A 16,056-nucleotide genomic window follows, 5' to 3' on the forward strand; every position below is an offset into this window, starting at 1 on the left:
AACTGATAAGAATAATTATAATAATGTAATATGTATACAATACAAAAGTCAATACATTTTCCATAACAAAAGCTAAACTCATTCAACTAGACGGCATAGTGGCTTAGTGGCAGGACTGAAACAACCAGAGAGCGAAAGGCGTGGCTGTCAGACCAGATCCAGGTGTTCAAGCAGCTGCGGTACGAACACGCAGGTTTACCGCTGGACTCCCATTTCTCCTTAATTATCTGTTGTCTTTTTCAGTTTTCCTTTTCTTTGCAAACTTCGAGAACAACATCTTGATGCAAGGTTCAAACTGAAGAAAATCCATACATGATGTAAAAAGTGTCACACAGACTGGTCTGGATTGGTTTCCACTTCAGTCCAGATCTGGAGCTTGGTCCAGACTTTGAGTTTCACTATGGGTCTATATATATATATATGTATATATATATGTCCCCCTATATATATATATAGGGGGACAGGGGAAATAAGTCCCTGCTGTGTTCTCCCTGTATGCTTGCTTGTATTCCTCTGCCGTCTGTATTATCCAGAGGTTTTTGCTTTGCACATTAAAATAAATCAATCAAATCAATGTATCCATCCTGTAGTCAAAACCATCCAACCAGTTGATTTATTCAGTACCAGTTAATATAGCCTGTGCTTCCAAATCCTGTAGAACTGCATTATCACATAAAAGTCAATATGCAGAGTGAAGCTGCCACGATACCACACGCTAAAAACATGGAGTCTGTGTTGCAGTTAAAAAACCCTGCTCCACCCTGCCTACGTGATATCTACAACCCATATATATTAGTTATTACTTATTTAGAGTCCTTATGAGCTCCAGGGCTCTGTTCTATAGCCGACTCTGACCTTTGACCCGAAGGGAAACAAGAAAGTAAGAAATTTTACAATAAAATGACATTATTTTTTTATGATTCTCAGGCAGAGGGTGAGAATGAAGTCAACAATGAGCTGGCCAATCGGATATCTCTGTTCTATGCCGATGCCACGCCCATGCTGAAGACATTAAGTGACGGCACAACAAAGTTTGTATCCGAGGTAAGGCTGACAAAAAGCGGCGAACACTTATGAACAGACATGTGAAAGCATCTTCTCACAACTTTTTATTTTTTCTTGGCTTTTCACAGAACAAGAACCTGCCCATCGAGAACACGACCGACTGCTTAAGCACAATGGCGACTGTGTGTAAAGTCATGTTGGAAACCCCGTGAGTAACCTGCGCCGTTGGTGCTGCTTCAGTTCTCGCTCTATGCATGCTCTAATCCCCGCTTCATGTCCTTTCAGGGAGTACCGCAGCCGATTCACCAGTGAGGAGACGGTGTCTTTCTGCCTCCGGGTGATGGTCGGCGTCATCATCCTGTATGACTACGTCCATCCTGTAGGAGCTTTCGCAAAGTCGTCCAAAATCGACGTGAGTTCGCACCTTTGCTTCACTATCCCGCAGCACAGCTTCCCACGTGAAGCTAACGGTCTGTTTCTTGTCCGCAGATGAAAGGCTGCATCAAAGTCCTCAAAGATCAGCCTCCGAACAGCGTAGAAGGCCTTCTCAACGCTCTCAGGTGAGCTCATGCTGAAATCAAATTGTGTTTTTCCCCTACAGCCCAGCACATAATGTGATTACAGCCACAGCCTGGCACACACTCGTCAGCCTGCAGTTGTGCCTGTTGAAACCGAGAGTGCTGCTCATGCTGTGAGTTGAACGATGTTGGTATCGTGAGCAGCAGACAGACCTCTTGGTTCAGTCTCCGTCTGCACGCCGACTCATCCTCTGCACAGTCCGGCGAGGGGATTCGGTCAGCTGCGAGCCCTCTGTGCCAGATTCGGGTTGGGTGTCGAAGCCTCTCCAGAAAGGCCGATTACATCTGACACCTCGTCCTCCTTACAGTCTCCCAAATTTTACCCGCCTCGCCTGACGCTCACAGCTGCTCAGGCTGACGGGGCCGTTTCTGTGGTGACCTCACATCTGTATCTCCCTCTGTACGGCGGCCCGAGGCTGCCCGGCGCTACCCACTCGCATGAGGTCACTCGCACGCAGACGGCGACAGATTTTCTTTCAGCGGTTCCCAATCTGATTTGACAGAGGATCGCAAAATATTGTAGATGTGTGGTGGAAAGTAACTGAGTACTGCACTTGTACTTGTACTTTACTTGAGTATTTCCATTTTATAGTGGAATACTACACTCGTCACTGCATGTATCTGACAGCTACAATTACTTTTCAGATAAAGATTTTACATCAGAAACATAACATTATAAACAGTCCAAGGCCCAAAGATGTCAAATTTGTGTAGCAGAATGTTCCTCTTTCATTAATCATCTCATAACCCCTCAGATTTATCTTGTGAGCCTTTGGAGGAGTTCCATCTGCAGTTTGGAACCTGTAGACTAAACTATTTTGATAATTGAATGATTGTTTTAGCCTTTTTTAAAGCAATGCTAGTTGCAGCTTCTCGTATGTGATAACTTATCTGCGTTAGACTGAATACCTTTTGGTGTTTTTGGAAGTGATCAGCAGATGAATCGATAATGAGAATAGCTGTTAGTTGCACACCTACAGGCTCCACCTCAGCCAGCTCCAACTGTAAAAAGCTGCTTAAACAGCCCTGCACCAGTATTAGCAACTGAATAATGTGATGTATAGTAATATATCAATCACAGAGGACATTTCTCTGGTAACACATCTGCAGTTTTTTTTATGTAGGATTTTGAATCCAGAATTTGTACTTGCAATGGAGTATTTTTACATTTGTACACTGGTACTTTTACCTAAGTAAATTATCTGAATACTCACCTGCAGGTACACAACCAAGCATCTGAATGATGAATCAACCAACAAGACTATCAAGAGCATGCTGCAGTAGGACTGAGCTGCTGCTCTAACTGCTTGCCTCACACCCTGCTGGGGGAGACGCCACTCTCCTGACTGATGTCGGTGCACAGAATGTTTTTTGTTTTTTTGTTGTTTTTTTTTGTTGTTGCTTTTTTAAGATTTTATAATGGAAAAAGAGCTGCAGCTCCGCCCTCTTTTATAATGCAAAATGCTACTGCCATTATGAACGTCTTTTTCTGTGCCAAAAAGATGTTGCTGAGATGTAATGTTTTCGATAAAAGGCCATGCGACAGTGGCAGCTAATGAAAGCATTGTGGATCCTCTGGTGTTTTTAAACATGTCTTGTTTTTCCCTATATAAGGGACGGGAGTGCTTTGACTTGAAAATTTAAAAGAGAGATATATAGAGAAGTATATATTATTTTTGTTTGATTCGTTATTTAATATTACATCCTCTGCATGATGAAAATTATGTCTTTTCCTTCTATTTAAAAAAAACTAATGGTTCAGTTTAATTTGTCTGCTCTGTTGTGCATTATTAAATGTTTTGTTATTGAAATGGTACTTGTCGAAATGCAATTTAAGAGTACTGTTTTTATATTTTTTATAGGTTTTAATTTGTGCATATGTCTTTTTTTTCATAGTTGTGTTGTATTTTTCATTTGAAAACTTTAAACTGTGATGTGTGCAAAATCATATTAAAATTGGGAGTCTGTACTGTAAATGGACAGTATGTTGTGGCTGGAGAAATTAAAAGGAGAACTCTTGTTTTCTACAACCCGCCTCGTCAGGTTTGATCTCTTATATCGTCGTCTCCGGAGGGCTGACAGGAAGTTTTATTGCTAATTTTTTTGGGGGGCGAGGGGGTGGGCGTGAAAAGCAGTGAGATACATATTCTCATGCTCAACCACCAGACAGCCAGTGAGGAAGAACACTTAAGATCGCATAGTTTGATAAAGCAGACACAATTGAAATGAGCTCAACACAATACAACAGTAACGCACTATCGTTAGTATGGCCACGGCATCTGTTTCCAGTTCAAGCTGCTCCGTTAAAGCAGCTATAATCGATATTTTTGCCTTAACAATGTATCGTATGACAGTGTTAAAGGGTTCACTCTTAGTGATGAACATACAGCGAGATATCGCTCAGACGTGCAGCTCCTCTGGACTTCATGGAGCTTCAGAGCGAGTTTCATTGTTTAACTGTTGGTCTGCAGCTTCTTGCTGCTCTCATAGTGCTGTTTCCAGCTGCAGCTGCCGACAGTCGCAGTTAGCAACAAGCTGGTGAATATAGTGAAGCATTCAGCAGCTAAAGAGCCAGATATTTCCACCAGGAGTTGGTGGAGACCAAAAACGGAGCTAAAAGACTTAACATTGGACTTGCGTTGATCAGGTGACCAGACGCACGACTCCAAATGAATGATGTTACATCGTAACTGCTGGATGTGCAACAAGGAACAGTTTGCAAACAAGTTCACCATATCAGCTTAAAAGGTGATTTTTAACACCTTTGATTCTGCTGTCTCCAAGTATCTACGCATCTACGCTAACCTCTTTAGGAGCCGCCATTGTTTGGGTTTTTTTTGCCATTGATCTGCTTCATTGACATTAGGTCTGAGAACAAGAGTAATTGAGTGCTGGCTCCCTTCGAAGACCCGTAATTTCCATCACTACCACAGAGCTGGATCAGCTGTTTCCAGTCTTTATGCCAAGCTAAGCTAAGTGGCTGCTGTCTGTGGCTACATACTGACCATTTAAATAAGTTTAAAATGGGAGGCTTTACTCTCAAAAAGCAAAATATCCATTAATACATTTGTCATTGCTACACATTCACTGAATGTGCTTTGGCCTGTTTTGAACACTGTCTATCATAGCTAATGGCTCATTAGGAAACATAATTGCATGATGTCAATGACAAGCGGTCATCTCCCATTCATGGAAAAAAAAAAAAAAAGCTTTTCTGGCTCCATTATTCCTTCTTTCCACATTAAAGGGCTTCTCCTTTTACTTTTCTTTTAAAACAGACCAACAGAAATATCCTTTCAATTTATCTTCAGCCCACTAACCTTTCTCTTTTTTTCTCTCGTCTTTTCTGTGGTGCCTTAAAGTGAGCAGGGGGCTACTTTTGGGTGGGCACTGCAGCACTCTCAGCAGTGCTGGAGAACTTCTCAGGGTCAAAGAGAGAGGCATGGATGGGTGTGTCCTCTGCAGCATCGCTGCACTAACAGACATGGGAAAGGAAGGAAGCAGGAGGGAGTGAAGGAGGCAGACGGGAGGAAATGAAGTGGTTTAATCTTGGGTGGGTTTTACCATCCTACAGGGACAGAGTGGTGAAAATGGGAAAGTGCTGCCCCGTAGCTTGTGTTGCAGTTTCTTTAAATGAGTGAACGTGGCTCAAATGAGGCTGTGGAGCGCGACAGTTAACGAGAAGCTGCCTGTTCGTCAGAGTGACAGCTTCTCAGTGGGCAGCGACAACCTTGTCCTGATCTCCCACCGTGACCCTCAACGCAGAAGCTCTCAGTCATCTTGCATCACGGCAGCTCTGACGTCCAGATGAATTAACTCTTTTTCAGGGAGAAACCAAGTCAAGCTTCCCTCTGAGGTGTTTAGATTTATCACGCCTGAAAGTTATGACTGTTCAGAGGCAAAAAAACCTAAAAAACATTGTGATCACAGAAAACAAAGGTGGAAAGTAATAAAGTACTGTACTTAAGTATAATTCTGCTGTACATTTCAGAGGGAAATACTGAATTTTTCACTCCACTACATTAATCTGCCAGCTATTAAAGATCAAGATACTACATATAAAAACATGTGCTCAGTTTATAAATATGATGCATTATAGATGAATTGTTGTAATAGTTAGAATTAGCTTCATTTTGATACACAGTAAATAAAAAAAAAAATCCACAATATTAATAATCATATTATATAATGTGACACAGACAGGGGTCATTCTGATGCCTAACGAGTACTTTTACTTTTTTTTAAGACATGTTTTTATTGACTTTTGGTTTTAAATATGTGCAAAAATACACGTTAATAATAAAATAGTCACACTGATGATGGGCTAGGACATGAAATATAAGAGATGTTAGACATCATGTCATCGTACGGTAGGTGAGTGAAGAAACAGATTTAGAAACAGAGCTAATTTCTTTTTCATTGTTAATGTTAGAAGAGAAGACCTGTTTACATCCTTTCAACAATAAACGTAACAAACTTAATTCAGTCATTGTCTTCTTTTTGGTGTTTAAAGTACAATCCTCAGGGTACAAATTAAGAATACGAAGTTTAGAGCAGTCAGGTAACTTGATAAATAGTACGTTTGATAGATTAAATACGTTTAGCTGCTGATACTCTTGTACTTCTTGAATGAGGTGGAAAACTAAACTCTTTTTATTCTCTACTGTCCTTTATGTCACAATGTTAAAAAAACTGGTGTTAGATATTAGAATAGATACTCAAACACCTTTTTTTTAAAACAATCTCCATTGTTGGACATCTATTGGGACATGACATACAGGATATTTATGTTTCTGGTGGATGCTGGCGTGGATGCGTGATGTGACGTTCAAGGTCTTGGACCACCTGTTTTTCACGAACTTGTGAATGTGAGACGGTTTTTCTTGTTCTTACCTGACCTCCTTTATTTTGCTTTTAAATTATGTATGTCTTGGACAATCTTGGACAAGGTGTGTCTCCCAAGCAGGAATTAGACACCTCCGCACTCAATAGCAAAAACCCAATGGACTGACACTTTTGTTTACATTATTCATGCAGAGTTAATCTGCAGCGAGGATGCCTTGTGCAAAGAGTGATGCATTTTATTCTGCTTAAATTTGAGGAAGCTGAGCTGTTGTTATCATTTTATTGTATTTTGATAGAAACACAGGAATTGAAGCATCTCATTCAATGCAGAGATGTGAAAAAATATTTTTAACATGCATGATTTGTGCGCAAATTGTGAATCTGTTGGCGAAGGACAAGATTTTGAAAACGGAAGGGTTTTGGTGGCCATTTGTAGTCTGACTAGTACTGACCAATCACGTTTGAGCATGCTTGGGTTGCATGCAGGTAAATCATCCGTGTGGAGAACAAAAGAGGTCGAGCGCATTGGACCAAAATCTCTGAATCCACTGGCTTTTTAAAAATGTACTTGCATTCATATGCAGATATCTGTTTATACAGATTAGCTGAAATGTCGTCTTGAAGACGAGGTCTTGGCTCGGATATATTAGTCGTTAGCCCGTTATCGTCATCAGACGATAGCCGATGGGATTCCAGACTGGGACAGCCGTCACCACGTGGTCACAGCTCGGGAAGAAAGGAGCTGATGCTGTGGACAGTAAAGAGCGAAAGGATACGAAGCGGTCAAAGAGAGTGCTAGCTCACGAGAATGACTCGAAACATTTGCTTTTTTAGAGGACAAATCGACCGCCTCTTGTCTTTTTCTCACGTTGCTTGACAGTTTGACATTTGGACTATTCTGGTTTGCACTACAGTGAACTGGCACAACTGTCAGTTACTTCTGAGTAAAGAGTTTCTTCTTTTATTCCAGTGAAAACCCCAGCAGCATGAGAGCTCAGTTCTGTCCATAAACCACAAGGCCCTAACACGTTGCTCATCTGTCTCTTGGGTGAGAGCGAGTTCACTTTTCCGAGAAAGACAACGGCTATCCTCTGAGACCACCCCTCCGCGCGCTGTCACAGATGCGGAGCCCCCCCAGAATCCCACTTCCTCCTGTACGTTGCTTTAATGGGGGGGGGGGGGAGTCTTAGTTAATCAGTCGTGTCAAAATATTAACGGCTCATTGAGGATCACGTTCCATGCCAGCAAAACTGAACCAAGAGTGCTGTAATCTGTGTCCGTTGGGCAGATAGGACTCTTTGCTTGGGCAAAGCGTCTGCGCTTTATCAGGAACTAAGAGTCAGTGAGAGTATTGCCACACACGAGTGAGAGGGCACAAGCCAAGTTCCTCTAACATACCGTCTGTGAAAGTTTTACCCCGAGAAATATGTCCCTTTTAGTTTTAGTGAACTTCTGCCCACAAAAACATTGACAAACAGTCTTTCTATGTTGAGATTCAGACACATCAGGAGGACGGCCTGTACCAAATGCTCTGTCATAATCCTGCAACGACCACACGCCACTTCTTCAATTATCAAAATACAACTGAGCAGCACTTTTCAGTGTGCAAATTAGTTGCTCAAGGCGGCAAAAGTTGGATGAAGAAAGTTTGATAAAAACGTTTTGAAGCTGGAACAGTTTGCTTATAAATCGATTAGGAAATTAATGTGGAGCTACTCTGGCGATTCATTGTTTTCCTCAAGCAAAATTGACTGTTAACAAGCTCCAGCTTCTCTTTTTTGCTCCTTATCAATAACCTATAGAACAGAAAACAAACACCCTTTTGTTTTATTATTAAACATTTTACTGACAAAACAAATCGATGAATCAAGAAAACAACAGGAAATGAATTGATAATGAGAATAATTGTTTAATATTTATACCTATATCTTCAATTCACCTGAAAATTCTGAATTTCAAAGATCATTCTTGACACTGAAAAAAATTCAGTTCAATTTGATTTTATCCATACAACGTCAGAAGGGCGGGACCGTGCTCTTTAGCGCCATCATCAGCTCAACAACACTTATGTTTCACTAAATTCCTGCAAAGCGAATGACATTCCCATCCGCCTCAGTTGTATCCTGTGTCCAGTGCTACTAATCAACTGTTAGCATGCTAACATGCTTAGCTAAGATGGTGAACACTGTCAGTGAGTTCAGAGCCTATGTTGACCGAGCATGTAATGGTGATCGTACTGCGTGGGACGCTTGTATCTTACACACATGTTCACGCTTCACACCTTTGTCAGAGGATGTTGTGAGTGTGAGAGGCGTCCTCAGCGGTTGTCACTTCCTTGTTGACAGTAGAAATGATGGTGAACCTCGCTGACCTCCCTCTGCAGGTCACCACACCAGCCATTCACACTTAGCAGCACTGCGAAACAACAGCTCGTCCGGACGCTGTGGCGTGCCACAAAGACGACAGCGGCTTCTGCTCTTCTTTATCATCATGAATCTGACTTTAATTGCATGCTTAAACACACACGGGTTCATTGTCATGACGAGGTCTCATCAGGGTACTTCCTCTAGCTGAACTTTTTTTCTATTTTAATGAAACACTTTAATTCTTCAGGAAGACGTCTGGATGAAAATTCATTCACCTGCAACTTTTAGAGAATGAAAAAGACCACGTTAGGATGGATAAGCAGCAGTCAGGCTGTAGTTATTAATGGTTTACTGAGTCAGTAAAGCATTAATAAATTATTGATTAACCAATACTACAGCCATTAATTATACTGTTATAAAAAGGGCTAATAAGAAGGTAAAAAATCTTTTATGGAGAGACGTTTCCCAATTATTACAAAATCTATAAAACATGAACCCCTTTTGATCTGTGTCTTTTTGGCTTTTTAGTGAGTGCTACTAAAACATCGTTTTGCATTAACAAACTTAGAAAGTTGTTTCCAATTTATAGTACTGACATATGATTTGATAACCATTAATAAAGTCAGTGACTTACAGCTTTGTAAATTAGTTAATTACCATCTGATAAAGCACTATTAATCATTATAAATAATGTTTTCAATTTAAAAAAAATATTATCAAGTTCAAATTGGGTCATTTACATATTTTGACAGATGTTTTCATAATTTATTACAATCCATAAAGTATTAATATATGATGTATTAACCTTTGTAAATGACAATATTTCAGTATCATTAAAACATGATGCTGAAATTTCGTCTGGCCGTCTGATGTTTTCCACCTTTGACAGGCCAGTCACAACTAAATACTCTGATTCAAAACCAAGAATAACCTTAAAGCTTGGTTCGGATTAATTCCTGGCTTGGACATCAACATTTTTCTGTCTGTGTGTACAAATCTGTCATGGCCACATTCACTTCCACTTGCAGTTTTGATACACCCTGCCTATTGCAATTTCCTCCGATGGAGGTCCTGAAGGGAGTCGACCGTTTTCTGTCTTTCTGTCGGACCATAAATCATGGCCCTGAGTCCTGATGACTGTGCAACTGTGGTTACAGTCTCCACAACTGAGGTTCGTCTCCAGCCATCCTGTCACTGAGTAATATCCGACTGAACGGCGCTGCATTCAAAGGGGAGGCCTGGCTGCGTGTGAAATCTGCTGCTGTGGTCTCACCAACTTATTGTGTGTCAGTGCTTCTCCTGTTCAGGTGAAACGATGAAACAGTTTCAGTTTTTTATTCCTGGGAACAGGAAGTCTTGGGTAAGACGTGTGGAAATATTTGGGACCCTCCTGTGCAGCTGGAGTCAGCAGCCGATTAGCTTAGCTTACCCTAAAAACTGGAAACAGGTGGAAAGAGCCATTCTGGCCCTGTCCAAAGGTAAAACAAATCAGCCTATCAGCACCTTTAAAGCTCTGTAATGAACATTAGGTCATGTGTGACTATTTCTTGCTGTACAAATTTAACAAAAAAAGTGATATAAAGTGTTTATCAGTTAGTTTTCTATTTATGGTATTCCCCATTTCTAGTTTTTATGCTAAGCTAAGCTAACCTCCAGTTGCATATTTACCACACAGACACGAGTGTGGTATCAATCTTCTCGTCTATCTCTCACCAAGAAAGCGGACAAGTGTATTTCCTGAAATGTCAAATTATTCCTCTAAGATCTCATGTGAAGTGTGCTGCACTGGGCTGTAACATTCTGCATTAGAGATAACACGTTTATTTGTTCTAACGCGTGTAACATTTGATGCTCATGATGAACCACGCAGTTCTGACAGCATGCAGATCACAGAATAATTATTTATGTTGGGATCTCGACAGGAAGAGAAAACATCATCACCTTCTCCATTCTGTCTTTAGGAAAGCCAAATTAAATGTGTTTTTGCACATTCCGTGTATTTAATGTCTTCGCAGTGCTCTTATTTTGAAAGAATCAGTGGATTCTGTCAGACTACCCCAGGCCAGAATAGTAGAAGTAGAAATTAGATTTATTGATTTGAAAATGTCACTGATTACATCTTCAAAATCCTCGTTGTGAATCACTTGAATCTCTTCTGACTTGTAAAAACAGCCGTGGTTTTGGATCTGCAATGTTTCCCTCCAAAGGCGGATGGAGTGTATTTATATTGAATTAAAAACCAGGCAGTGTGTGTGTGTGTGTGTGTGTGTGTGTGTGTGTGTGTGTGTGTGTGGTGGGAGAAGTGAGGGGTGTGTCAGCCGGTGCGGTGCTGCTGCTACTGACTTTAGCCGGAGCCGATAAGCACCAGCTGCTACTGAGCGTTCACATTACTGTAATCAAGCCCTGTTGGCACCAGCTACACTGCTCCTCTCCACCTCCAGCCTTCATGCCATCCCTCAGGATTATCTTACAGTACTAGAAAGGGCGCTGTAAGAGATGTCCGGCTTAAATAAGACTTTTAGGTGAGCACATTTTTGCACGTGGGGTTATAAATTGTTTCCAGTGCAGATCCAATGCAGCAAGAGTCCCTTTTTTTTTTTTTTTGAAAAAAGAAAATAAATGCAACCTCTGGCAGACCAGCATCAAGCAAGATTCAGGTTTAAGTAGAATTATCTCACATGACTTCAGGACTGAATATGACTTTCTAGCATGCAGATTTTTTGCATGCAGTGCACCAGCAGCACTCTCATCACTGACCTATTACTCTGCAGGGCGTGTCGCATGCGAGCTGAATGGACATCAGCAACGAGAGCTGCTGTCTTCCCTCCCTGCAATATTTCTGCCTAATATACCAGAACGTGTTTTTTTTCTCTGCTTGCAGTGAGATTTAACATCATGACACTTCACAGTCCTCTGCAGCTGTTAATCAAGGTTGCACCCACAGTAAAAAGGATGAAGGTCGTTCATGTTTCTTTTCATTTGTCTTTGGCATTATCTCCTTTCGACTGCACTTTGCAGAAAACTTCCCAATGTCAAGAGCATTCCGACTTATTCACACCCACTGCATAACACACACACAAACACAAATCTATGCAAATACACACTTGATCTGGTCGTGAGCCTGCAGGTGGTGCAGTAGCATCAGCTTTGCAGCTTGCAGCTCTGTCTGTCGGCCTCTCCCCGGCTAGAAGAAGAGCTGCTGACTGGAACACATTTCCTCCGCTCTGCAGAGGGAAAACACTTATTCAGCTCTTATGGGAGAACCCCGTCTTGGGGTTAGCGGGGCCGAGGACGTCGCCAACGCCGCCTCAGACGCCCACATCCCTTCCCCATCACTCTCTGGCACGTCAGAGCACACAGTTTAAAGGATCTTAATATGATACAGCCACTGCATTTGCCATTAAATCTATCGCTCAACTGCACATCATCAAAGTTCTGATGATGCTGATTTTTCTGCTCGTGTTTCATAAATTAAATGTATATGTGACAGTATTTGCAGCCCAGGTTCATCTTCTTCTCTTCTAACGTGTCAAAACAATGAATTTGCCTTTCACAGTGACTGTTGCAGCCTGCGGTACTGAAGAGTGAGATGGTTGTCAGCGTGTGAGCGCGGCCTCGGGGCGACTGAGCCCAGTTGCTGGGTGGACGACCTTCTCTGGTCTTTACAGCCTGGCGACACCCTTACACCTTCACGTGCCCCTGCATAGCGCATCACCCCCCCCCCCCCCCTTCCTCTTTTACAACACCCCCACCAACCCCTCACCCTCGCCTGCTCCTCTGCATGAATAATGCAAGGAGCCTCCTCAATCGTCGCTACCAACATGCCGCGGCATGTTTTATTCACACTAAAGTCAGACAGATCTCCCCTCGCCGCTGCCCAGATCCGTGAGCCGCCCGCCGGCCTCAAAGACATCAGCAGCGTGTCTGCTCGCTCAGTCTCCTTGACCTACGCATCCCCGCAGAGGAGTGCGACCCCACGTTTTAATGGATGTACGGAGCTGCAGGTAAATATTTGAATTTAATTCTGCACAGCCTGTCACATCCCGCTGAAAATAAATGCTGCTCATTCAGTCGTCCTATTTCCATCCCATTGAGCCGCCGTCTCCTTGTTGTTTTTTGTTTGCACCTTTTCGAGGTGGCATTGTGTCTCGGCTCTTAACGACACAGTGAAATAAAAAAAGATGTCAAAAAAGCATTTTAGACATCAAAAAGTCTCACATCTTTTAAATTTCAATATATTTGATGCACTTTGGGTCTTAGAGATGAAACGGCGCCACACAATCTATATGAATTAATCATGCTAATCATTTACTAATGCAATGTAGATCCATCGTAAGTCATTAATAATCTGCGTTGTCTGGTTGTGAAAAAACAAATTGGACTGTATGACCTCTGACCTTCAGGAAAACAATGATCTGGACCAAAAATCCATTTATCAATCCATTTATACAACTTATTAAGCATTGATTAATATATTACTAGCATTTATAACTGCATTATCACATAGAATAAAACCAGCAAAAAGATTTAGCATAACCTGGCAGACCAACATTTGTTCCACTATAATGGCTATTAACCGATCTATGAACCATTGAGCCAATAGTTACAACTTCTAAAGCCTCCATAAAGGGTTTAACTGATGGTGTTTATCCTGTCACATGTGATTTAGGACCACCTAATCCCTATAATCCTACAAAATTGCACGTAGCATCACGTGGTGTAATATCTGGAGTGTGTTTATATACCAAAACACAAAACTTTTGTTTCCATGGCTGTTAATTGTCTGACTAAACTGCTTCCATTTACGTCACAGCAGACAGCGTTTACCTGTAACAAGTGTTTACCTGAGCCGTTGTCCTGAAGGTGAGACGCTCTCCAACACCCAACTGTTTTCTGTATCATTTGAACATGCATGCACCCATGAGTAACCACCAGTGTTCCTGTTTTGAAAACAACATGCTTCCCTTACTCTAACAGACAGTGTTGCCACATCAGAGTTTTTCACCCTTATCTGACAGCCCGATCACCTCCACTCATTATCTAATGGCACGGTCCGAGAAGTGACTTTGGTCACGCGTTGCCGATCCTCTAAGGCCATGTCACGCGGGAATGGTCAGACTTTGTTGAACCATTTGTTACCCAACGGGACTCATGTCTGTTCTCCTTTCCGAAGTACTTGATTTATTATTCATTTGTGTTTTCACCGGGGCTGAACAGTCAGTCGCAGGAAGGTTCCAGGTTCAAGTCCCAGGCGTTCTCTGCAGGTTTGGTCCCATTTCGACCAAACACATTCAGCTCCGATGGACAAGAGGCTGTTTTCACCAAATACAACTATGTTAACCTCCTTCACCTCTGAAACAGGTTAAACAGTGAACGCTCAGACGCTGTTTCTGTTTTCACCAACAATAATATCTTGCATCATCCCGGCACTCCTTAGTATGCATCTTGCAAAAACGCTCTTTCACCTCTGAGTGTTGAAACGTCCAGCATCCAGATGGTCCTTCATGGCAGCCCCTCCATCCTTGGAAGCATCGCTAAGTGCTAAAATTGGCTGTTACCAAGCACAAATACTGTTGCATTATTTCTCTTAGCAAATTGCTTTTATTATCCGGATTGATGAAAGTTAAACCTCATTATGTTACTTTTAATTTCTGATCGCATTTTACTGATTACAGTCAAGGATATTAATGGAACATTTCACACTTAGTGACCAGCTTGCATACAATACTTGTTTGTTTAGCAACAAAGATTTCTGTCATGATAAACTGTATATAATACATGAGATGCTCCTGATAACAACACCCATTCAAGCAGGTCATGTTTCTGGTAAATGGGTCAAAGGCAAAAAGTCATGTTTATGTTTTAGACTCTTTTCATTACCTTCCACCTTCTTTATGATACATTTAATAAGGAAAATCATTATTTATCTTGAATAAAAATCTACACCCCCCCATATGCTATTGCACTTATTGCTGGTAATTTAATTATAACATTTTTGTCTACACGACCACCATCAGGTATATGGAGAAACATCACAAACATACATGCGCCGGCAGATGCTGGGCTGTGATCTGCTGTACATCTGCTAACCTCCTCTGAACTGCTGCAGTGTAAGTGATGCGTAGCCTGTCATCATTAGCACATGCAGCTAACTAGCTTAGTGGCTACAGTAGCCTCCAAGACCAAGAAGCCCATCATTAACCAGCGACATAAATTTCTGGTGTTACCGTTGATGTTAAAAAAAAGACCCTTTCATAACAGCACGTGCACTCATTAGCATTTTCTCATTGTGTGGAAGCGGCAGGTCCTGAATGCTAAAGTTTAAGCTAACGCTAGCATGTTAGCGCGTTTGCCAAATTTAGCCGTTGGTCCACATCCTGAATCCTTTTCTCTTTTAAAGGTAGGCTGCGATAAACTTTGTCCATCTTTGAAATCAACGAACCATTGTTTCAAAAGTTAAGGATGTTGATGGTGAATCTTAATTTTAAACGGCGTGTGTGTGAGAATGATAGTTGGACAGGTAAATTGTTCGCTAGTTTATTCTGCTAATCTGTGCATCAACATTTTGGTCCAATCATAATGCTGCTGTGATATGCAGGAAGAGTGTTGTAAAAGCAGAAGGCGTGCCTAGTATTTTGTTGACTTTAACTACACACCACACACCATACAACAACCTCATTAAAAGACCCTTAAAGCACTCATTTATGTCTAACATGCCTCATTTTATGGATTGTGGATGCTGAAATGCCCTTTAGACCCAACAAGGAGCCTACTGGGAGTCCTGGAATCTGCTCCTGTCCAAGTTTAGTAAATACGGCCTGAAAACAGATGTCGCTGCTCAGATAGCTATCAGGAGGAAGGACCGTGGGCCCGGCAGAGCGATCCTGGCCGACAGAGGTCATGTTCTGCAGTGGGAGAGTAACTGAGCACATCATTGAGCGCTCAACTTGACCCTCGGTGAGTTATTGTGTGGAGGTGTCTGGTCTGCACGGAGGCCCTACTCAGATCACTTACATCCCACGCTACCTGCGGCGCTCCAGAGACTGCAGGGTCGTTTATGTTTGTAGGTGTAACATCTATGGGTGTTAACATTGCTATCAAGGGAGAGCTTCAAAGAGAAAACATTTTTTTCTGCAGCTGAAGTCAATTTTGTGTTTTTCATGTGCTAAATTCATTAAAAATTGAGCTGCTGTACACCGAGCTCTTGTCTTTTTTACTCTATGAAGTGTTCCCATCATTCACTCAAGGCTTACTTAACCAGC

The 16,056-nt window shown here is 41.8% G+C and overlaps 1 protein-coding gene across 2 annotated transcripts in view; it reads left to right on the forward strand.

Moving 5' to 3' along the window:
* fam49bb (family with sequence similarity 49 member Bb) overlaps positions 1-3,613 on the forward strand; it is a 35,811-nt gene extending 32,198 nt beyond the window's left edge. For both annotated transcript variants that reach the window (XM_041961588.1, XM_041961589.1), the window contains exons 8-12: positions 928-1,044; positions 1,134-1,213; positions 1,291-1,417; positions 1,495-1,565; positions 2,804-3,613. In XM_041961588.1, coding sequence (XP_041817522.1) covers positions 928-1,044; positions 1,134-1,213; positions 1,291-1,417; positions 1,495-1,565; positions 2,804-2,867 — 459 coding nt within the window. In that variant the 3' untranslated portion in view covers positions 2,868-3,613. The remainder of the gene's footprint in view (positions 1-927; positions 1,045-1,133; positions 1,214-1,290; positions 1,418-1,494; positions 1,566-2,803) is intronic.
* Positions 3,614-16,056: the final 12,443 nt, after the last annotated feature.

Source organism: Chelmon rostratus, chromosome 20, assembly GCF_017976325.1.
Source record: "Chelmon rostratus isolate fCheRos1 chromosome 20, fCheRos1.pri, whole genome shotgun sequence".
In the NCBI taxonomy this organism is placed as follows: Eukaryota; Metazoa; Chordata; class Actinopteri; order Chaetodontiformes; family Chaetodontidae; genus Chelmon; species Chelmon rostratus.